Below are 25623 nucleotides of genomic sequence, written 5' to 3'. Positions count from 1 at the left end.
CTGCTTGGATCCTGGTTCTTCTTGCTCGAGGACGTATGCTGGTTTTAGTCTGTCGATGGAGACATTGGCTGCTCCGTGTATGCGGATTTTGAACGTTTTTTCTTCTCTGTTTAGGACAGGATATGGGCCGTCATACGTTGCTTGTAGAGCTCCTCCTGGCGTGTCGTACCTCAGGAAGACTTGTTGTGTTTTCTGCAGATCCTTATGTACGAAGGTGGTTTTCTCTCCATGCCTCTTGATTCGTGGTCGAAGGTTCTTCATAATCTTCCCCAGCTGGGCTGCAAAACCCTTTGTGTTGTCTGGCATGCCGGAGTCTTCAAAGAATTGTCCAGGTAGACGGATTGATTCCCCGAAGACCATTTCCGCTGGCGTGGCTTGCAGATCTTCCTTCCATCTTTCCTTCCGGCTCTTACGTTCATGAGTATTATCGGGAGCACTGCTACCCAGTCTTTGGTTTCGTGGTTTTTGATTGCTGCCTTTAATTGCCTGTGGAACCTTTCTATCATCCCGTTGGCTGCCGGGTGATAAGCTGTGGTCCTGAGGTGCTTGGATCCTGTGAGTTTTGTCAGCTTTTTGAACAGCTCGGATTCGAACTGCCGCCCTTGATCGGTTGTAATGCCGGCGTTCCGTATTTAGTGATCCAGTGCACTTGCAATTGTCAAATTGCAAACAGCAATTTGGATACTGTTTCTGCCGTGATGTCCGGGATCGGTATTGCCTCTGGCCATCTCGTGAATCTGTCGATTATTGTAAGGCAGTATTTGTATCCCCGGGACGATGGCAAAGGTCCAACGATGTCCATATGAATATGCTCAAACCTCCTCGTAGGTCCCAGGAAATTCCCGGTGGGCGAAGTTGTATGTTTGTGTATTTTTGCTTTTTGGCACGGTATGCATGCTTGTGCCCATGTGTGGCAGTCCTTTCGTATGCTAGGCCATACATAGCGTTCGTCACCATTCTTGTTGTTGCCTTGATGCCTGGGTGACCATGCAGAGCTTCAAATATTTGCTTCCTGTATGGTTCTGTGACGTATGAGCGTTTGACAGGCGTTGTGGTGTCGCAATACAGCATCGTCGTGGAGCCTGGTATCTGCGTTGTTACCAGCTTGAGTGAGGATTGTGTGCCATTGAGTATTTTCTTCAGCTTTGAATCCTCTTGTTGCGATTTCGCCAGTTCTTCGAAATTGGGAGCTTGTTGAACAGATTCAACGCGTGACAATGTATCTGCCACCACGTTGTCTTTACCAGCCACGTGTTGGATGTCCGTGGAAAATTGGCTAATGAAATTTAAGTGCCGTGCTTGTGTGGGCAAACTACGGAGGACGTCTTGTTGGAAAGCATATACCAGAGGCTTGTGGTCCGTGAAGATAGTAAATTTCCTACCCTCGAGGAGGTGTCGAAAGTACTTTACGGTGGAGTATATTGCTAGTAACTCCCTGTCGTATGGGCTGTACTTTGTTTGCGCTTGGTTGAGTTTTTTACTCATGAAGGCTAGGAGTTGTCGTTCTCCGTTGATCTCCTGATGAACTACTGTTCCTATCGCGGTGTCGGATGCATCTGTCGTTAGAGTGATTGCCTCCATTCTTAAGTGTGCCAGAAGTGTTGCTCTCGCTAAGCTATCCTTGCAATTCTGGAACGTCTGTTCAAGTTGCGGCGTCCATTGAATCAGTGTCTTTCCTTTGGTCTTCGGTCCTTTCAGCACGTCGTGTAGCTTGGTTTGGTCTTGTGCTGTTCTTGGGATGAATCGCCTGTAGAAGTTTAGCGTGCCCAGGAATTGTCTCAGCTGCTTTATGGTTTCCGGTTTTTTGTAGTCTTGGATTGCCTGCACCCCTCTGCACTTCTCTGGTAGTAGCTGAGTTCCTTGTGCCGAAACGGAGTATCCCAGGAACTTGATTTTGTTGGCTCCGAACACACATTTTGCTGGGTTTAACTGTATGCCGTAGTTGTCGAGACGGCTAAACAGTTCCTCTAGATGTTTAAGGTCTTTCTTCAGAGCTGGATGCTACCAGGATGTCGTCGATGTAGACGTAACAGAAGTCTAATGCCCAGTCTACAATGAGTCGTTGGTCGTTGGTCGTAAGAAATTTAACCAATTATGTTCGGTTATTCTTCTCTAAGATCAACTGTGATTGGTTAAATTTCTTACGACCAACGACCAACGACTCATTGTAGACTGGGCATAAGTGTCCCGTGTGTGACTTCGTTGATGAAGCGTTGGAACGTTTGGGCTGCATTGCGTAGTCCAAAAGGCATGTATAGGAATTAGTACAATCCGAACGGAGTTGTAATAGCCGTTTTTGGTACATCTTGAGAGTGCACTGGGATCTGGTTATATGCCCGGACCAAATCTAGTGTAGAGAAGATTTTCTTTCCTTCCAGTGAGTGCGTGAAATCTTCGATGTGCGGAATGGGATATTGATCCGGTACCATTCGCGCGTTGAGTTTCCTATAATCGCCGCAGGGTCTCCATGCGTTATCTCTTTTTGGAGCCATGTGTAACAGCGATGCTCACGGATTTTTTGAAGGCTGTATAATCTCTTCTTTAAGTAGAAGGTCGAATTCGGCTTTAGCAATTTTTAGTTTGTCCGGTGCTAATCTTTGCGGTCTGCAAGCTTCTGGGGGTCCCGATGTAATTTTTATGTGGTGCGTAGTATTGTGCACCTGCTTCTGGCGGTATGTTCTCGTAGTCCGAGTTATGCCGGGGAACTTCTCCAGCAACTGATGATAAGGTGAGTTCCCTATTATCGCCTTGATTGATCGTAGTTCGTATTTTCGTGTGGTTCCGTTTACCTTGATTCCCGTTTTCGCGTCTATCAGTTGCCCGCTTTTTACGTCCGGGAGAACGTGGTAGTGGGCCAAGAAGTCGGAACCGATGATTGGTCTAGTTACGTCTGCTACTATGAATCGCCATGTGAAGTCTCATCGCAGCCCTAAGTTTGGCTGGATTGTGAGGTCTCCGTATGTCGGTATTGGGGGGATCCGTTTGCCGCATACAGTTCTCGTCGTTCTCTGACCATAGTGCGTGGATAGACGCTAACATCTGAACCGGTGTTGATGAGATACTGCAACTTAGTATTGCGATCGGTGACAAATAGGCGGCGTGGTTGCGGGCTGGGGCCGTAGGCCGCTATTATCGGCTGCCCTCTTAATTTTCCTCTTCCTGCTTCTTGAATTCGCATGGTGATGTGCACTTCTTGGTCTTCCCCTTGAATCGCCTGTGGTAGTAACAGATGTTGCTGTCTTCTTGCTTCTTCCTGTGACGGCTCTGCGATCTCTCACGCTGCTTAGTTTTATTGGCATTGCGTGAAAAACGATCGTTCAAGCTGGCTACTTGCTGGGCCAGTTCTTTGATCTAGATCAAAGTAGACGGTGTTGCGGTGGCGGGTTGAAGACTTGCGACCGCTCCTGATCTTCCCGTAATTTCGAAGACTCGGTCGGCCTGTGCTGCGACTTCCTCTAGGTCGTCGGCCGTGCGAGTTGCCAGGATGGCTTGTAGCTGTGAGGGAAGTCTGCCCATCCACAATGTCCGTATGAGTTGCTCGGGTATGGCGTTCTTGGCGAGCGACTGCAGATGCCGCGGGAATTGTGACGGTTTTCTGTCATCAATTTCTTCATGCTCCAGGAGTTGGCGAATTTGCTGCTCTTAGATAGGCGCTGGATTAATGCCCTCTTCACGCTCTCGTACTTATGATCCGCTGGAGATCTAGTGACGAGGTCTCGGATTTTTTTGGCGTGTCTTGTTTCTATGTGCGACACGACGTAGGCGTAGCGGGTGGCATCCTGTGTGATTCCGCTGAGTGTGAACTGGCTCTCAATCTGTGCGAACTAGAGTTCCGGCTTGTCGGCCCAAAAGGGTGGCATCTTCAAAGCCATTCGATGAATGTTTGCGCGCTCGACTTCGGGGGCTACCAACTCGATTATCGTGTCGTTCAATGAATCCGGCATGGTTGATATCCTCAGAGATCACATCGGGGTCACCAGTTTTATGGGAGTATGTTGTGGTTAAGTCTTGATTAATTAGAAGGCCCCTTAAAATATAACAATACGTGTCTGAATATATTTAATCACTTTGATACAACTGTAAAAGTGTCAGTGTTTATTTAATGTAATCTTGAGGTAGCCCCGGAAGATGGTTCGTTCTGGTTGTCGTCTGCCTCAGTCTCGGAAGATGGTTCGTACTGGTTGTCGTCTGCCTCAGTCTTGGAAGATGGTTTGTACTGGTTGTCGTAAGCCTCAGTCGTCTGCCGTAAGCCTCTCTGCCTCCCGGGTAGTTAGACCCAGTCGTGGAAGAATTAGGCGGCACCCAGAGGGGTCCGAAGGCGGGGTCCGTAGACCACGGCGGCCAAGTAGGCGGCAGCGGTGCAGAATGCCCCAGTTATGTCTCCAGGAGGAGATTGTGAAAAGTACCGGAGCTCACTCGTACCGAATGTCAGGACGCCGAGGCCCGGAGGTACTTTTTAACAAAAAGGAAGTTACTCGGTATAGGCCCTCTCAAGCTCACTATACGTAGAAAGCTTAGCTTGATCCTTCGTCGTGGGTGGTCTCCTTATGTAAACCATAAGTTGTTATCTTACTCCCGAGTTTAAGGCGCCGCGCTTTCGCTTAGTGGCGGCCGCGCGCACTACTCGTGGTTGCCGGGGCCGCTGACCTGGCCGCGGACGCTGCGTGCGCGCGCGCACGCGCGTCGGGCTGTGGCGTGCCGCCACATTGTCCAAGAAAAGAAATTTATAGAAAAGAAAGTAATCATTTCTTGTGTCCTTTTAAGCACTAAATATGATCATCTTGTAACAAAAAAGTTACAAAGAAATATTTTTTAATGTATTTTTCGCATTTTATAATTATGTAATGTGTTTTAGAAAAATTTTGTATTTATAATTAAATGTTTTTAAGCTTTTTAATTTTTGAAAGTTATATCGACTATGATAAAAAGATATTTGTAATATATAGGACATATTGTTGTGTCAAAGTCATAATTCTTATTATATATATAGAAACTATTAAGGATATGTAAATCTCTCCTTTTTAAATATATTATTAATTATTAAATTAATATTCTGCAATCTCTCAAAAATCTTAAAATTTAAATAATGTAATTAAAAAATATTTAGGTTCATCGTAATCTTTTATCATAATTGACACTACAAATTCCTTTTAAAAGATAAAATTTAAAACAATATAAAATTACAAAAGTTTTTCCAACACGTTGCACATTATTATTATTATATACTAAAATATATAAAAAGCGGTTTTGAAATTTTAATTCTAATTTCTCAAAATTATATCGCAATATTACAATGTGATAAAAAAAATTGTGTGCCTCTAAAACTGTGAGAAAATAATTACTTCCTCGATGAAGAAAAACTAAGTTTTGTTGAATTTTACGAAAAATCGAAATTGTCACTCATCATTATTGACGAGTGACACACAACTTTTATACATACAATAAAAAGTTATACAATAAAAAGTATAAAACGCACTCGATTTAGTCGTGCCGTCAATTAAACCTATATCATGCGCCACGACTTGTCCATATTGCATTGCTACCAGAGTCCACATTACATCATCGACATCACTGTTCGGAAACATCGTGTAACTGACAGCTCGAGCTAATGGCAAATCTGTCCCGATGATTGATCCGGATGGTGCTCGAATTCCTACAGAAGAAAACAGTATCAATCCTTACGAACACTTACTTTAAATGAAGTTAAAGTTTTTAAAAGTAACCTTATAAATCTAAGTTTGAACTAAAGAAAATTTTAGGTAATCTAAAGTATGTAAAACGTTAATCTAAAGTGATTTAAAAAATTTTAAGTATGTAAAGACTAATCGTAGGTAGCAAGGTGTCGTCCACTGGATGTCAATAATTCGTCATTTGAGGTCGTGAACGTCATGTTATCAAATTAAGACGTAATAGTAATGTCATTTTTTGACCTATTGATCACGTCAGTCATTTATCCATCCTACAACGTATTTCCGACGTCATATTGTTGACTAATTAATAGCGTCAGTTAATTGATCATTTTACGACGTATTGATATTAAGATGTTGATGAATAAGTTCACGCTGTTTTTTCGTGAAAATTAATACGTTATTAAAAAAAATCTGTAGAAAACCTGCCACTGAAAGCATTGTCCATCGCTAGCCACTACTTTTTCCTTCTGGCAGCATTTGAATTCCACGTCGGAAAAACGACACGTCTTTTGAAGCTATCCAATAGTCGACCCATTTTTTGGCATCTTCATAAGAATGGAAGTGCTGCTCAGCCAGGCCATGTGCCATCGATCGGAACAGATGGTAGTCGGAAGGCGCAATGTCCGGTGAATACGGCGGGTGGGGTAGGACTTTCCATTTAAGCGTTTCGAAGTAAGTTTTTACCGGTTTTGCAACATGTGACCGAGCGTTGTCATGCTGCAAAATTACTTCGTCGTGTCTCTGCTTGTATAGCGGCCGTTTTTCTTTTAATGCCCGGCTCAAACGCATCAATTGTAGTCGGTAGTAATCTCCCGTAATGATTTCTTTGGTTTGAGCAGCTCATCATAAATTACACCCAGCTGATCCCACCAAATGCAGAGCAGAAGCTTGGAACCATAGATATTCGGCTTTGTCGACGATGTTGATGCATGGCCGGACTTACACCAAGATTTTCTACGTTTAGGGTTATTGTAGTGTATCCGCTTTTCATTGCTAGTCACGATATGATGCAAGAATTCTTTCTTTATCTGCCGTTGAAGCAGCTGTTCACACGTGAAAAGACGCCATTCGACGTCTCTCGGCTTCAACTGGTACGGCACCCGATGATCTTGTTTAATTTTGAATCATTTCTAATGCTTTCAAACGTTTTGAAACTGTTATGTGATTAACTCCTAATGATTCTGCAAGTTCAGCTAGCTCTGACATCAGTTTTTATAAAATAATGCCTTTAATTCTTTGTCTTCAAACTTTTTCGGTGCGCCCGAGCGTTTTTTATCTTCAATATCAAAATCATTATTTTTAAAGCGTCCAAACCAATCTCTGCATGTTTTTTTCGACAGAGCATGGTTGCCGTAAGTCTCAACAAGAATTCTGTATGTTTCAGCTGCAGATTTTTTTAAAATAAAGTAGTGAAGTAAAATTCGCCGGAAATACCATTTTTTTGGCATAAAATTTAACATGTTTAACACTATGAAGACTAGAACCAGGAAACCAATCTCTGTGGTTTTGAGTGAGGCGAAAATCTGTTAAAGAAATGTAGTACCAAATGGTGGCGCTGACGATGCTGGTACACCGGGATAAACCGGAATATATTCCAACTCTAGATACAATCGTCTCGTCTATGTTTATCGTAGTCAACCGTGCTAGTGGTGCTAGGCTGTACGCAGTTGTTGTATTGGTATAAGAAAACTGAGATAAGTACTCTAAATGTAAAATTGCTAAGATTTTTGTTACAAATTTACATTTATTGTCAAATGCTTGTCGTTATACTCCATATTGTTTCCGGTAAACCACTGTCGCCAACGCCACCATTTGGTACTACATTTCTAACAGATTTTCGCCTCACTTTTGGAGGTGAAATCAGGCTTAGTTTGGTCTCCTGGTTCTAGTCTTCATATTTAACACTATGAATAACAAAGTTGTTTATACTTCGGCGAAATGACATACATTGAATTTCAAGGTTGCTTATAGTACTTCTATCATAAAACCTTAGAAAAATAGACTAATCTGGTCCGCCGGACCAAAATTAAAAAAATTTTTTTGAGATTAGGAAAAAATGAGCAAATGCTGCAACTCTGACCTTGAATTTGGATTCAGCAGGTCAAAATACATAAAGGTAGACTATTCTGGTCCGCCAGACTAACATTATAAGACAAATTTTTTTTGAGGTTAGGAAAAAATGAGCCAATTCAGCAATTTTGACCTTGGATTTGGATTCAGCAAGTCAAAATACATAAGGATAGACTAGACTGGTCTGCCGTACCAACATTAAAAAAAAAATGTTTTTTAGGTTAGGAAATGCGAGCTAACTTTACAATTCTGACATTGGATTCGGTTTTAGCGGGTCAAAATACATAAGGATTGACTGGTCTAGTCTGCCGGACCAACCACTCTTTTTTTTGTGTGCCTGTGTTATTAATGATAATTATTTATTTAGTTTATAATTGCAGAAATAATAAAGTATAATTTTTAATGTTGTTAAGGTAAAACAAAGTACGTTAGTTTTATTACATTTGGGCTGTTTCAAAATTACTGTTAGTACACAAAGAGAACTGTTTCTTTGAATTTAATATACCCAGGTAGCAAACACGAATCATTTTGAAGTCAAATTTTGGTCATATTGATACGAATGACGTCTGACCGAAATACGACCATGACATTTAAATGACTGTGTAATGACGTTATTCAATGATGTCTTTATGATGTAATATTTTGGTCCTATTTCTCGCCGTCAATCCGTGACGTTATTATGACATCATAATTTAATCCTGCTTCTTGGTGAACAAACATAATATTTTTGATTTTAAATTTTTATTTCTTAATTTATATAAACGTAATCAAAACATAACACATATACGTATAAACAGAAACTTCCAAAAACTATTAATCATTATTTAAAGATTGACTAATAAACAAGGGACTGTCCCGATTGCGCACATAAGCGATTGGACACAGTAGTTTTTCCCGATTGGACACGGACTCGATTGGACACGGACTCGATTGGACACAGACCCGATTGGACACGCACCCGATTGGACACGGACCCGATTGCACACGGACCCGATTGCACACCGACCCGTTTGCACACGGACCCAATTGCACACCGACCCGTTTGCATACGGACCCAATTGCACACGATACGATTCCGCATTGCAGATAGTACATGCGTTAGCGACTTGGACGAGGTGGGTGCGGAAGGGGGGCAAAGCCCCCCTTTGCAACCCTCCCCTGTGTGTGTGTGTGTGTGTGTGTGTGTGTGTGTGTGTGTGTGTGTGTGTGTGTGTGTGTGTGTGTGTGTGTGTGTGTGCACAAAGCATTTTCTGCACCACATGGATTTGCGACTATAAAATATGTATAAAAAAGAAATATATAATAAATATTTTGTACGTATTATTATGTCTGAGTTTGCCAAGTATAAAAAATTATGACAAATATTTATGAAAATATTAAAAACAAATATTTATGCTATTATAATCCAACAATATAAAAAATATTTTGTGTTCATATACCATAAATATTTTTCAGTACATTTTAAAAATATATTTTATATATTGTTAATAATGATTTTTGTATTATTTCTAAATAATTTATGAAAAACAATTATATAATTTTAAAAAAATGTTTTTTAAAAATAAATTCGTAAAATATTTATAAAAATTTCTGTGCTATCTAAATTGTTTTTGCATTATTCTGCGATGCGAAATCGTATCGTGTGCAAGCGGGTCTGTGTGCAAACGGGTCGGTGCGCAAACGGGTCGGTGTGCAATCGGGTCCGTGTGCAATCGGATCCGTGTCCAATCGGGTCGGTGCACAATCGGGTCCGTGTGCAAAGGGGTCGGTGCGCAATCAGGTCCGTGTGCAATCGGGTCCGTGTGCAAACGGGTCGTGTGAAATCGGGTCGGTGCGCAATCGGGTTCGTGTGCAATCGGGTCCGTGTGCAAACGGGTTGGTGCGCAATCGGGTCCGTGTCCAATTGGGTCTATGTCCAATCGGGAAATACTACTGTGTCCAATTGCTTATGTGCGCAATCGGGCCTTACTCAATAAACAATATTATTAATAATTAATATAATATTTTATACACTGGTGCAAAAAAAACGAAACAAAATTTTTGACCGATTTTAGGCAATCTTCAAAGTGATGCAACTTTGCAAAAAATCATCCAAATTACATGTACTTTTTTTTAAATTAAAGGGCAAAGACTCTACTTTGAGAATCCCTACGCGAAAGTTTAATTTGTTAATTGCGAACCTTTTGTATCGCATGAAAACCAAACATGTGTTTTTTAATTAAAAAAAGTAAAAGTTTGTTATCATTTTGCACAAGTTTTTCGTTAAAATCTTGCTAATATTAATTCAGATTCTTAAAGTTCATTCTTTTTTAAGCAATTTAAAAAGAAAAGACATGTCGATACAATGTTTTTTGTTGATTGCATGCGAGTTTGAAATTTGCACTGCATTTTAAGGTATTTTAGCGAATAAATACGGTATTTTTTTAATATCATGAATTTTGATTATCACAGTATAGGCTTCCTATCCTGTCTCATTGTAAAAATGATGCCCGATAGAATTTCTTCAGGAAATCTCGTGTGGAAGGCTCCTGCCTTCCACCTCAATTCACATCTTAAGCGGTTGGCTACCTTTGCCGCAGCCGCCACTACCACTCGATCGAAAGGCTCGACGCTAAGCAGCATCCCCATCGCCGCCACCGGCGTGGACCGCATGGCTCCCAGAGCCCCTCTTAAGACTAAAGCTCTGACATGCTCCAGTGTTGACTTAGCGGTCTTTCTCAACATCCTTAGTCACTACAGACGCGTAAAGCAGTTTAGGTTTGAGTATCGCTGTGTAGATCCAGTGGATCATTTTCGGTTTGAGACGCTAAGTCTGCCTGAATGTCCTGCATATCCAGAAGTAACAGTACACACTTTTACAGCGGTACTCGAGATGTTCTTTCCATGTCAGCTTCCTATCTGAGATCATTCCCACATATTTAGTCGACCCGGTTGGAACTAATCTCGTTTCCCCAAAGACCGGCCCCTCCACCGAGCCTACCTTGTACTTGCGAGTGAAGATTACGAGCTCGGTCTTTAGTGAATTCACCGACAAACCGGTCTTGCCGCTTCTCAATCACCTCCAAGGCCCTCTGCGTGAGCTCCAGGAGAGTCTCCAAAAAGGGGCCTCGTATCAGGATAGCCAGATCTGCATATCCCAATGTAAAGAAGCTCCTTTCGTTTAACATCCTGAGCAGTCTGTTTGCCACCAAACACCACAAGAGTGGAGAGAGAACTCCCCCCTGCGAGCAGCCTCCCGTTACCTGCCGTCCGAGCATGCCTCTGATCCAATCCACGATTCTTTCCGGCACGCACCTGCAAGTAGCTTCCTCACACACCACCTCGTGCGGTGTGTTGTTGAAAGCTACTTCTATGTCTAGAAAGGTGCCAACTACGTAGCTCTTCTTCTCCAATTGCTCCTTGATAAACGATACAGCGGAGTGAAGCGCCGATTCTGTAGAATATCCCGTATAATACGCGTGCTGATTCACATGCAGCGGGTATTGCAGTAGAACCACGTCGCGTATGTAGACATCCACCAGCCTTTCCAACGTGTTGAGAAGAAAAAACGTCAGACTGATTGCACGAAAATCCTTGGCAAAGCTGTAACCCGTTCTTCCCGCTTTGGGGATGAACACAACTCTCGCCTGCCTCCAAGCCCTAGGTGTATAGCCCAGTGCCAACCAAGCCCTTAGCGTCCGCGTAAGCGGCCCGGTGATCTGCTCCAGCTCTCCTTCTTGGAGAAGGGCCGGAAAGACCCGGGCGGCCCAGCCGACTTGAAGGGCTTGAAATCTCTTACGACCCATTTGACCTTGTTAGGCCCAACAATTTCTGCCGTAAGAGACCAATTTTTTCTTCGTACTCTATGTAGATTCGAGGTTTCCCGAGATGGACGTCTTCCTGTGGACCTCCACGGAAGCCCAGAAAGTTCGACTCCAGCAGGTGGTTTAGGCATTGCTCTCCAGACTCCATTGTCCCGTCGTCGAGCCGAATGGCTTCCAGAACCGCGTCCCGATCTCTGGCCAAGATCCTACCGAGCCTAGCGGTTTTGGGTATGCCCTCCACCGACTCGCAGAATCTCCTCCAGCTCTTCTTTTTAGTCCTTATTACAGGTGAAGGTCTCAGTCAGCCCGGCGGCCCGTGTTCCTGGTCTTGTTCCAGGCACGACGTAGCACCTCTGAGTTCCTGCAGTTTGGGGTTTCACCAGAATACTTCCTTAACATTTCTCACTGACCTTTCTGGACAGTTGTCCTCAAAACTGCTGACGAGGAGAGGCCTTCATTGGCGCACAGTACAATTGGACACGTTGCAATTGCCTACTGTGCTATTAGACACGAAACGTTGCACACCGTTCAATTGCGCACAGTTCGTTTGGATACAGTTCGATTGGATACCGTTCGATTGGACACCGTTCGATTGAACACAGTTCAATTGAACACAGTTCGATTGGACACAGTTCGATTGCGCACCATTCAGTGGCGCACCGTTCAGTGGCGCACCGTTCAGTTGCACACCGTTCAATTGCGCACCGTTCAATTGCGCATCGTTCAATTGCACACCATTTAAGTCGCAAACTCATGTGGTGCGGTGAATGCTTTACACACACACACACACACACACACACACACACACACACACACACACACACACACACACACACACACACACGGGGGGTGCAAGGGGGGCCTTCGGCCACCTCTCCCGCACCCACCTCGTCCAAGTCGCTAATCTATGTACACATTGCAAACGCAGCCATAATGTATAAATATTTAATATGCGTTTGATTGAACGGTGTGCAATTGAACAGTGTGCAATTAAACGGTGTGCCACTGAACGGTGCACAATCGAACGGTGCACAATCGAACGGTGTGCAATCGAATTGTGTCCAATCGAACTGTGTCCAATCAAACTGTGTCCAATCGAACTCTGTCCAATCGAACGGTGTCCAATCGAACGGTGTCCAATCAAACTGTGTCCAATCGAACGGTGTCCAATCAAACTGTGTCCAATTGAATTGTGCGCAATGTTTCGTGTCTAATAGCACGGTGGGCAATTGCAACGTGTCCAATTGTACTGTGCGCCATTGAACCTCTCCCTACTGAGGTTACTGATTGACAATGGCGAGCGCTTTAACGGTGAAAATTTGCACGATTGCAACTACTCAACATACGGCTAAAACGCAGTATATATCATTGTCCTTGCAACGTTATACAAGCCGATGGTGTACTTACATCGAGGCCGCACTTGCCCCAACTTACCTTACATACACAAATAAAGCCAGAGACAATTAATTCAACACCAAAAATTAAAAAAAATTAAGTTATAATTGCTTATAAAAATATTTTCTTTATACAGGGTGTCCCGCATAAAAAATAAAAGACTTTGTGGAAAGATAGACGGGATCAAAGTGAACATAAAAGTCTACTATAGTTTTTGGATATCTCCAATAATAGCCGAAATATTAATTTTTCAAGAAGTACGAATGAGAGCGCTCCGAGGAAAGAGCTGAGCCGCTCGAGCTATAGCACGACCCATTGTGTCAAGCATTGGCTTTCCTCAGTGCGCTCTCATTTGTATATACAATTTGAAAAATTAATATCTTCGCTATCATTGGAGATATCCAAAAACTATGGTGGACTTTTATGTTTATTTTGATCTCGTCTATCTTTCCATGAAGTCTTTCATACCTTGTGCAGAACACCCTGTATACAAGTTGTGTAGCTTATATGTACAAATGAATAATATCCCGGAGATCGGAATAGATTATGGAAATACTCGACAAACTTGGGTATCGATCATGTAATTTTTCCCTTAGGCGAAAACGTGAAAAGTGAAAAGTTTCAAGTTACTGTCTCTTTATTCAACACCAATAGAAAGAGATAGTTACATGAAACATTTCACTTTTGACGTTTTCGCCTTAAGGAAAAAATTACATGATCGCTGCCTTGATCGGGATCGATAATGTAAAGTCATTTGTGCATATCATTAACACAATTTAATATTTTTTTTATAGATTCGGAAATTCTTTTCCGAAATTAAAGTACACGTATTAATATTGTTATATGAACTGAATTTTGTAAAGAGAATGTAAACAAAATGTTTTTGGATTGCTCTTTTTTGACTTATATCTGAATTTTCAGTTATAAGAAGTTATTAAAACTAATTTTTTTTAGACTTTTAATCTTAGTTTGAATTGCACGATATTGTTTGCATATGTTATCCCTGGAGGTTTTATTTTAATATACATATATATCGTAGATTTTGTGTACTAAAAGCAAATATTGTCATCAAGTAACAGCTCTACGTACTAAAAATGAATTTTTTTCGTATTTGATGTTAAATTAACCTCATAATTAATTTGATAATATTATTAAAAATTTTCAATTCTTTATTTAAAGACATTGCCATTTTCTATCATATTTTTCTATTTTTTCTTTTCAATTCATGAAAATTATTATTGAATAATAAAAATATTTTTTTTTACAAAATTATACAAATTTTTGCCTATAACGGTTGAACATCGGATTTTAGTGATGGATATGATTCTTCCTGTATTAAATTTAATTTTCTTTAGCTTTTATTTTAAACTGCGCGCCAACAGAATTCGTCAGACTTAAGACAGTTAATAAGTTAAATTTCAATGCTCGAGAGTATTTTAAAATCCCTCCTTCCTATCTTCTCCGAAAAATTGTAAATTAATTTATTGCGAAAAATAATACTTTAGCCGGGATTTGAACCCGGATCTCTCGAGGCATATGATTATAGGCAATTTACAACTCATTGACATGTTTAACATATTACGGTCGGTTAGAAGTAATGTATTAATATTATACAAATTTTGTTTAAATTATATCTGTATAATGTGTGCTATATAATCTTTTTTCTATGTTTAACATTTTGAAAAGAGATATTCTCAAAACAAAAATGTTCTTTCTTTCTGTATACGTTAAATAAATTATAAGAGAGAGACAAATATTTAAAGTTTAATCAAACTTCGGTGCAAAAACATTCTGAGAAAAAATACCGACGCTATTTATAAATAAATAAAAAGATATTGGGCAATAAACGACGCGATTATAAAGCTCTAGAAAGTTTATGGATTATTCTTATTTTTTAAATATTATGAGTATGTTAGAAAGTATTTTCGCACTAGATTTTAAGAGACCAGATTTTATTGGAAATTAACTTTAAACTAGTTTCAGTTTCGCCATGTTACGGTTCAATGCGCAAAGTCTATAAATAGAGACGTGTTATTAGACGTAAAATCGACGCGTTGGTATTCATTTTGCATTCGTATTCGTAATTAAAATTTAATGGTGAAATTTTCTGATAAATTCTATTTTGCAATTGAAATAAATTTACTTGGAAAATACCTGAACAAGATTTATAATTATCAGTTATTTTGTAGAATAAATAACATAACACGAGTGATAAAAGATTTTTTCGAATAACAATGTCGTAAAAAGAACTTTCTAAATTATTTGAAAGTGTCAAAGAAAATTAATTCTTAATAATAATCTTTTTTTATAATATATAATATTTGTAGCGTTATAAATCTACAAAATTATATCTTCGATAGTAATAATTTATCTATATTGAAGATATAATTATGTAGATATTATAATGCTACAAGTATTATATATTATAGAAAAAGATTATTATTAAGAATTAATTTTCTCTAACACTTTCAAATAATTTAGAAAGTATTATATACAAGTATTATATATTAAATGTTTGGCAACATATGTAAGATTTATGAAATTATTTTCGATGATAAAGTAAAATAAAAATTAAGAATAATAAAATTATTAACAAAACTTTGTTTTTTATAAAACAATTTTATAAAGCTATAAAAATGTTTATGTATTTAAGGTACTTTTAATGTAAATATTAAATATTCAGAATTGCAATATCAAGACTAACTAAATTTTAGTAGCGGCCTTGTTTTTCTAATTATGTAAATTGCTTTTCTATTTATCTAAATTGTTTAATTTACGTGGTTTAGACACTTCTTGCTTAATATTTAATTATTTATAATTAAAGAATAAAATCCTGATCACAATTGTATTTTTTATTTTTGGTATTTTAATTTATTATTTTTTAATTGTTCTTTAAATTTTCTCTTACTTGTTATCTTTTATGTACAATTAAAATTACAGTAAAAAATAAACAATAAATAAAAAGTCGACTAATAGAAGGTAAACCAATTCATTATTATTCTGTAAAAAATAAATTTTAAAATTTCAAATTATTTTCTCAGATTTATATATATGTATTTATATATATATATATATATATATATATATATATATAATATTATATTAATAATAATATTTATTGCTATCCCTTGCGGGGTACAAGCGGACCTCCGCTCCGCTCACAATAATTCTTCGCCTCTCTTAAACTATTATCCGCCGCTCTACTCGCATTCACATTCACACTCGCTTGAGAGAGAGAAAGAGCATTCATACCTCCACAGCCATTCACACTTGGACCTCCGCTTCCGCTGTACATTTCTTCCATTCTATTTCCTTTACATTCATTCATCCACACGCGCTCTACCTTCTTTTCTCCCCCTCCCCTCTCCCCTCCCTCCTCTTCTATCCTCCTGTCCTCTCTTAGTCTATCTAACCTCTCCATCCACCACTCTCCCTCCCCCTCCTCCCCTAATAATTCCTCCACCATCTCCTGCCAGCTTTTTTGTACCCCCCAGTCTATACACTCTTCCCAAACATGCTCCCACGTCTCCTCCCCCCATCCGCATAACCTACATGTCCTCCTCTCCTCCTCCTCCCAATATCTCCCCCCCCTCATTACTCCCCCTAACCTATACCTTGCCATCCTTTGCCATCTTTTCTCCTCCCAATTCCTTTTTAAATATTCCGGAATCCCCTCCCCTTTTACTCTCCAATACCACCCATTGTATTTTGAATCCTTGATTCCCTCCCATCTTTCCTTTCTTTGTTTTTCCCTCTCTCTCCTTACCAACTCCTCTCCTCTTAGCTTCCCTCTCTCCCTTAGCCTCTCCACCTCCTCCATCTCCCATCCCCTCTCTTTATAGAAATTTATCCTTTCTACTTCCCACCCCGACTTCGCCTTGCCCTCCCTCGCTTTCTTCTTTATCTCCATCCAACATCTCCTTGCCAGCTCTCCCCCTCCTCCCTCTTCTAACTTCTTTTCGTAACCCCATGCTCTCATTCCCGCTCTTCCCTCCAATCTATCCCTTTGCAATTCTTCTCTTATCATATATCCTGGTACACTTCTCTCTACTCCTAACATCCATCTCAAGTATCTCTCCTGCAATCTTTCTACCCCTATTCTCCTCTTCCATCCCCAAATCTCTACACCGTAACTTACCACCGACCACACCAACCTATCAAATAACCATAGCCTTCTCCCCCAGTCTCTTCCAAACCTCCTTTTCCCTATTCCCCAGATCTGTCCTAAAATAGCCGAACCTTTTTTTACTCTTTCTTCTACATGCCCATCCTGTTTTCCATTTGCCAGCAACGTGTACCCCAGGTATTTAAACCTATTTACCTCCTCTAACTTCTTTCCTTTCCATCTCCAGTTTATCTTTTTCCTTCTCCCCCCACCTCTTTTACATCTCATAATCTTTGTTTTCTCCGTATTTACTTCCAACTTCTTCCCATCCAGATAACTCTCCAATTTACCCATCATCCCTTTCATTCCCTCTTCATCCTTCGCTATTAGCACCACATCATCTGCATATGCCAGCGAATATATTTTCTTTCCCCCCAATTCAATTCCCCCCCATCCTCCTTTCTCAAATTTTTCATCTATATCCGCCAAAAGCAAGGTAAACAGGCACGGACTTAACGGGCACCCCTGTCTTACACCCCTTTCTGTCCAAAACTTTCTCCCTTCCGTTTTTCCTACCTTCACCCTACTTCCTGTCTCTTTTAGCACCTCTCCACATCTCTTGACTAGCCCCTCTCTTACTCCTCTCTTTCTCATTGCTGTCACCAAAACTTCTCTGTCTACCGAATCAAAAGCCGCCTTCATGTCTACAAATAATAAGATTAATTTCCCCCCCCTCTTCTCTAATTGCCTGTTCATCAAATAGTTCAGGACGTACACATTATCCACTGTACCCCATCCCCTTCTGAACCCCGCTTGACTCGGCGGTAAAATACTTTTCTCTTCTAACTCTATCCTTAACCTTTCTGCCAATACTGCCGTGTACACCTTATACGCCGTTTGCAATAACGTTACTCCTCTGTACTCCTCTACTTTTACTCCTTCCCCCTTTTTCACTATAGGTACTACTATTCCTTCCTTCCACCCTTCTGGCCAACCCTCTCCTTTCCATACCCTATTACATAATTTCCACAAACTAATCTCCAACTCCTCCCCTCCATATTTCCACACCTCATTCGGTATCCCATCTTCTCCCGATGCCTTCCCCACCTTCAAACCTTTCACTACTCTCCTTATCTCTTCCCTACCTATTTCCTCCTCCTCATCCTCCACCCTCTCTCCTACCCATTCCATCCTTACCCTCTCTTCCACCCCTCCCAACAACTTTCTAAAGTAGCCGTCCCATTCTTCTATTTCTATTGACTCATCCACCCTCCCTCTCTTTTTCCGCTCCTTATTTACTATCTTCCATACCTGCCCCTCCGACCTCGCCCTCGCTACCTCCTTCTCCCACTCTTCTCTCTCCTTATCCTTCTTTTCCTCACATAGTCTCTTGTATTTCCCTTTTTCCCTCCTGAACTCCTCCCCATCCCCTCCCTTTCTTTTCCACCTCCTTAGTTCCCTTCTCACTCTCCTCTTCCCCTCTCTACACTCCTCATCCCACCATCCCTTCCTCCCCCCCCCAACCCTTTTCTTTACCATGTTCTCCATAGCCTCTTCTATCTTCCTTTTCATCCTTCCCCATTCTTCCTCCACCTCTATGTCCCCCGAATTTATAACCCCATACTTCTCCGCAAATCTTTTCCTCCCTTCCTCCGACCACACTACTTTCTCTCTCCCTCTATCTTTTTCTTCTCTGTTCCTCCTCTTTTCCTTCCTTCCTTTTAACCACACCGACACTGGCTGATGATCCGAATCTATTTTATCCTCCACCTCCATTTTAATCAGCCTTTCTCTCATTTCCTCGTCCCCGATCACGTAATCAATTACCGATCCTCCCTTCCATCCCACATGCGTCCATTCCCCTCTCTCATCCCCCTTCACATCCCCATTTATAATCGCGTATCCCATCTCTCCTATGAACCTACAGAACTTCTTCCCTTCACTATTTACCGTAACATCTCTCGATTCTCTCTTCCCCTCACCTTCCATATATCTTCCCCCCTCTCTACCCGTTCTTACATTGAAATCTCCTCCTATAATCATCCTCACTCCCTCCTCTCTCCCTTCCATCCACCCTTTCAACGACTCCATTTTAGCTTCTAGGTCTTTATTTACATAAACTCCTATCACCCTCCACCAATCATCTCCTAGACATATTTTCTTTACCAACACCCCCTCTATCTCCCCCCCCTGCTCACTTCTATCTATCTTTATCTCTTTTCTTATTCCTATCACCATCCCCCCTTTTGCCCTCCCTTTTAATTTATCTCTACCCGCCCACTGTGCCTCCCACGCATAACCCTTCGGTAACTTTTCCTTCACTTTCACCCATCCCCCCTTATCCACCCACGTCTCACTCATTACTATTACATCCCAATCCTTCAAGCCTTCCCAGAAGTCTTTGTCCTTATTCCCCAACCCTGCTACGTTCCAAAATCCTACTTTGTATTCCCCCCCTCCTCGTTCCATCTCCCCTCCCCTTCTCTCCTTCCCCTCTCCTCCTTCCCCTTTTCCTCCCCTCATACTGCCTCTCCTTACTCGTTTACCTTATCTCCAAACCACATTTCTCCTATCTCATCCCATATCTTTACTTTCCCATCTACCCACATCCTCATATATCCTACATTAACTCTCTTCCCTTTTTCCCTCTCTTTATCTGCTTCCCTTTCTATTTTCCATCTCGCTCTTCTCTCCTCTCTCGTTAAATCGTCATCTATCCTCTCCCTTCTACCTTTTAGTCTCTTCTTTGCCTCCATCACTCTCCTCTTGCTCTCCAAGCTTCCTAACTTTACTAACATCATCCCTCTCCCCTCTCTGTCTACCCCCCCTACTCTCCTTACCTCTCTTAGGCTCTCTTCTATACCCATTTCCCCCCAAAGCTCCTTTATTGTCTCTTCCACCTTTCCCTCTCCTATCTTAATTCCTTTGACTATTATATTATTTCTCCTTGATTCCCTCTCCCTTTTGTCTAACCTTACTTCGACCTCTCTCATTCTTCTCGTTATCCCCCCTGCCCCCTCCTTTCCTTCCTTTCTCCCCTCTTCTTTTAAAGTTTCCCTCCTTTTATCCCCCTCCTTCTCCAATTTCTCTTCTAAGTCTTCTATTCTTTTTTCCATCAACTCTATCCTATCCCTCATTTCTCTCCTTTCCTCCTCCCACCTATTTTTTAGATCTGCTATCTGTTTCTTCAACTCCTCCTTTCCTTCATCCATTTTCTTTCCCAGCTTTCCTAATTCCTCTAATATTTTACCCAAATTGCCCCCTCTACACTCATTCGTTTCCGGAGACCCCTTTCCTATCCTGCTTCTTTTAAGTATCTCCTCCTCTTCCATTATCTCCATCCCCTCCTCATCCTGCTCTCGTTCCTTCCTTTTTCCCCTTATCAACATTTCTTCTATGCTATTCATGCTTCTTGTTCTTTCCCTAGTCAGCCTTTCTAAATTTGTCGGCCTCCCCTTCTTTTTCGCTACATCCCCCTTGTTTTTTAATCCTCCCCCCTTATCTCCCTCTTCCCCCATCTGTTCCTCTCCTCCTAATCCCTCCTCCTCTCTATTTTCGTTTTCCGCCATACCTTCCTTATTGTACTCCTAACTTACTTACTTCTTTCTATACCGCTCCTACGAACTCACTCGCCTGCCTCTCTAACTCTCCGCCCGTCCACTCGCGTCGCTCGTGTCTCCCTCCTACCCGCTACTTCTCTTCGTTTGCCTCTCTCTAGCCCCTACCTTCTCTATGTTCTCTAACCTGCCCACTCAATTCTCTTTCGTCTCTAATTAACTAATTACTATTTTCTCCTCTCCTACTCTTCTTCCCCTACTCCACCTAACGTACCTTCTCTCACTGCCACCCCTCTCGCAATTAATCTCTGCTTCTTAACCACCTTACTCACTCGCTCTTTCACACGCCACACACACACCTGTCACTCTCTATGACACCGGAAACGGAAGTCCTATATATATATATATAATATTATATTTATATTTGTTATAAAATATTATGAGATAGAATTATTTTATACTATATCAATATATATTTTATAATATATCAGAATTAATTTCTTATTATTAATTGAATCAATTTATTAAATTATTGTATGTTTTAGATAGGAGTATTATACAAACCATATTTGAATATCGTGTTCATTTTTTTTACTAGATGCGTGGTAACAAATCAAATGAATTAGCAAATAAATAAACTTTAAAACTTTTTTTTTTTGCAATTAGAGACTTGTTCATAGCTTGTGTCAAAATTTAGCATGTAATATTATTGACCCAACAAATAAGAATCGATATCATTTGCTTAATTCAACTTTTTTCATTATAATAATTAAAAATTCTACATTCTGTTGAATAAGATACATAGTTCTACGTAAAGCTATTTTGTTGAATAAGATACATAGTTCTATGTAAAGCTATTTTAATAAAATAATAAATTGCAAATTTCTTTGTTGAAAACTTTCAACTTTTTTCAAGTTAAGACTTTACTTTAAAATTTTAAGTAAATTTTAAAAAAACAAGACATGTAACATTTATAAATTACATATTCTTATACGTCTTTTTAACAATTAGAAATGGCATTAATTATATTATAAAATGAAATATGATTATTTACCATCGCTGTAACGTGGACGTATAAGTCTTCCATATCTTGTATTGGCCAAGCCCCAGGTGGGATTTTGAAGATTATTGCAAGAACCGTCATAACTTCGATATCGTGAATTCTCACAAATTTGTGGAAAAGTGTCGCCACACTTAATTTGTTGATGAACACCGTCGCTCGTATTTTGACTAAAAGTAAAAGAAAGACTTGAACAAATAAACAGGGAATAAATAAGTTTTTTTTTATCACGTACATAATAATGAAAAATACAAAGTGTAATATTTCAATATCTGTGCCCTTAAACCTAATTCTTTGTATACTGTTTATGTCTTTCTATATTATTTTTTGTATATTGTATATATTGTTTATTTTAATTATTTATCGACTTACATAGAATTTTGAAAGTCCGGTGAGAATGGAAAATATGTAAATTTCGGATTTAAAGACTGATAAAAAGACAGACTATAGGAATCAGTAATATGAACTGTAAATGGGTTATAATGTAAAGTTTCTGATTCTTCTAAATCCGAAAGCTTCTTTTCTTGTCCTTCTAAACAGATAAATGAACATAAATTATTTAAATATGTGTTAAGAAACTAACTTACTAAGAGAAAAATATTTGTTATTTATGACTTTAATTGAATATTAAAATAACAGTTTAAAGCTCCATTTCATAGTTATTACTTTTATAAAGTTAATAGTAATAATATTATATCTACAAAGTAAGTAGTTAAGACTAAGCCGGTTCTAACCCAGGTGCTCCGAGGGGGGAGCGGGTGTGCGGGGGGAACTTGTAGACGCGCGGGGGCATGACGTCACGCGGATCAGGGGTCTCGCGGTGCGGGAATTGCTGACGCGGGATTTTCGGGTCCGCGGCCGCGGTGCGGGAATCGCTGACGCATGATTTTCGGGTCCGCGACCGTAGAGGGAGAATCGGGGTCCGCGACTGCCGCCGTCGCCGCCGCCGTCCGCCACCGTCCACCGTCGCGGTACTCGCGCTCTTCCTCTATTGCGAATCTTTCTCTCACCCGTACGCGATCTCTTTCAGCAGCCATCGCCGCGGTGCTCTTACCACCGGGATCGCGTTTCATAGACACGTTCCACAGCTGTGGCCGTCACCGTGGAACGGTTGAGCGAAAGAGCACATACGAATATGAGAGAAAGAGAGTGAGAACAGTATGTGTGAGAGTTAGAGCGAGAGCGAGAAATTACATTGCATACAATGGTATTGAACTGCTATCAAACCGCATCGTACAGATAAAGAACCGTTATCAAACTATTTTATACAGCTGCCGAATCATGGTTGAACCGCTATCGAACCACATCATACAGCTATCGAACCACTTTTGAACCGTTATCAAACCGTATCATACAGCTATCGATCCGCTATGTAACGACTATCAAACTGCATCATACAGCTATCTAACTGCATTGTACAGCTATTTAACCGTTATCAAACTGAATCATACAGCTATCAAACTGCATTGTACAGCTATCGAACCACTATTGAACCGTTATCAAACCGTATCATACAGCTATCGATCCGCTATTGAACCGCTATGTAACCACTATCAAACTGCATTGTACAGCTATTTAACCGTTATCAAATTGAATCATACAGCTATCAAACTGCATTGTACAGCTATCAAACTGCATCATACAGCTATCAAACCGTATCATACAGGTATCGATCCGCTATTGAACCGCTATTTAACCACTATCAAACTGCATCATACAGCAATCAAACTGCATTGTACAACTATCAAACCGTATCGTACAGCTATCGAACCGTTATCAAACTGCATCATACATCTATGTATCTTATATGTACAGGAAAAGGTAGAAATAAACATTTTATTGCGTTTTATTTTTCTTTATTTTAAAAAAATTTTGCAATTATTTTGGTGTTGCGACCACCAGTTATATATTTTAAATACATTTTGTAAAGCACAATTCTTAACATGTTTTTCACATCGTATAGTATTACTAACATCTAGATTATTTAAAGATTCAATGTCTTCGTAATCCGCATCCAATGTCTTGATATATATCTCATCATCGGTATCGAGTATGTTTATCAGCCATTCTCGTTTCTGAAGTCCCTTAACGTATACAATAGTTTTTCTGTCATCATCTTCCGTATTACACACAGCAGATGTAATCAGACGTTTCGCCATGCTGTACGGTATCATCCCGTCTTTCCATTGCAATCCATGATGATATGCAATCAACCAAGAAGCGCAAGACTTGTCGGATTTTGTAAGAACACGCCATGGCATGGGGCTAGCAAAAATGTAATGCGTGAGAACGAATCCTTTTCTCAGTACCGCCACTTCCTTTACGGTAAATTTTTTATCGACAATGAATCCTTGCAGATCCACAAATGTCGGTACGATCATTATGAGTAACTCTTCAAGACTGTACTTTAATTCCAAATATCTCAGTTTTTATCAGTTTGATGTTACATAATTTTGCGCACTACGTTGGACAACGGACAATATTCAATTACACGATCATGTAAAATGAGACAATAAGCGGTAGTATTCGCGAGAACATTTTCTTTGCAATCAAATTCTATGCGCACATCTACGGTAGCACTCTTGACGGATTCGTTTTGTCGCGAACAGTCAATGACCGCAAAAGGTCCTTTTTCCAGGAATGTGATTACGTTGAGCAGCGTTTCACACTCATATCCATAATAAGATTTACCAAAACGTCGATACATGTCATACAGAATTGCATATCTAGATTTACGAAAGTCTAAATTCATATCGTCATACGGATAAACTTCGGAGTTTAGATAAAGTTTTACGTTGGTCAAATTACAGTCGTCAAAGATTGTAACATCTTGTGACATGATATTTTTTCGACCAGTCTGCAATGCAAAGATAACGAAGCGCGGTTTCTCGAGCTGAATTGCAGTTTTAACAGCCCATGAATGTTTCGTCGTACTCTGCAGCAAAGGGTACTCATACAGATCCCAGGAGCCAAAACTCATACTTAGACATTGTCCACTCTCCAAAGCTCGCAGCAATGATAATTTGTTGACTTCGTTTAACGTAACATGCGGCATTCGCCACTGCACTTTAAATAATTCAATTTCCGGTTGAGCCGTAGAATTTCCGACGATAGAATTGTTATCGTTGCGTATCAAGATCAATTCGTGACGAGCGTTAACAATCACGCGTTTGTAATCTTCGCAAAAGCCCAATAATACACTAAGCGGTACGCAAAAGTTGAAGTATCCTTCTGGTAGGTTATACGAAAATTCCCATCCTGCATTCTGCATAATTACTGCTTTGTCATATGATAACGATACATAGTTCTTGAGAGTGCTGGTTATTCCAATGTTTCTGTTGCGATCAATTTCCACGCCGTTGAGTTCGTATCGAATTTCATCAAACATGAAAGCCACGCAATTATTTCCGAGATTTATCTCATCTTTATCCTTATCGTCTTTCTTCTTCATCACCAATCTTCCTTCGACGTAGAGAAAACTTTCACATGGTAACGTGTATAAATCCTGCTGTTGTATGGGTATCCTTATTTCATCGCTGTATCCAAAAGTGGTGTTGGCGTACGGATTGTACGTATGAGTCTCAATCTTGACGATGCTGTCGTCAAAGATCGGCTCGCCTCCAATGTTCAAGATGTTAGACATCTTAGATATTTCGTACGACGAATCCCAATAATTTTAAAAATTCAACGTTTGACGCGGAGAGTTTCTTTTTATCAGACGATCGAATATTTTTAACTGTCGTACAATTTATGTCACACGGCCGAATATTCTTGATTGGTGTAAAAATTGTGTCCTTTACCTGCTCATTCAACACGAGCATCTCACGTTATTGTCTTCGTACGTGTAATCTAACGGTAATCTCCTCTCCGCGAAAATCGAGTAATTGACCGTCCTGATCCACAATGCGAATCGTCAAATCAGTAATGCTCCGTGCGACGATTG

At 40.3% G+C, this 25623-nt stretch overlaps 1 protein-coding gene across 1 annotated transcript in view; it reads right to left on the bottom strand.

The window, feature by feature from the left end:
* The window catches only part of LOC105831444 (peroxidase), a 137737-nt gene that overhangs the window by 57126 nt on the left and 54988 nt on the right, over positions 1 to 25623 (bottom strand). The window contains exons 2-4 of the mRNA XM_036292740.1: positions 22053 to 22212; positions 21675 to 21850; positions 5477 to 5653 (exon numbers count right to left, since the gene is read on the bottom strand). Coding sequence (XP_036148633.1) covers positions 5477 to 5653; positions 21675 to 21850; positions 22053 to 22212 — 513 coding nt within the window. The remainder of the gene's footprint in view (positions 1 to 5476; positions 5654 to 21674; positions 21851 to 22052; positions 22213 to 25623) is intronic.

This window comes from Monomorium pharaonis, chromosome 10, assembly GCF_013373865.1.
Source record: "Monomorium pharaonis isolate MP-MQ-018 chromosome 10, ASM1337386v2, whole genome shotgun sequence".
NCBI lineage: Eukaryota > Metazoa > Arthropoda > Insecta > Hymenoptera > Formicidae > Monomorium > Monomorium pharaonis.
This window is presented reverse-complemented; position numbering and strand designations above follow the sequence as displayed.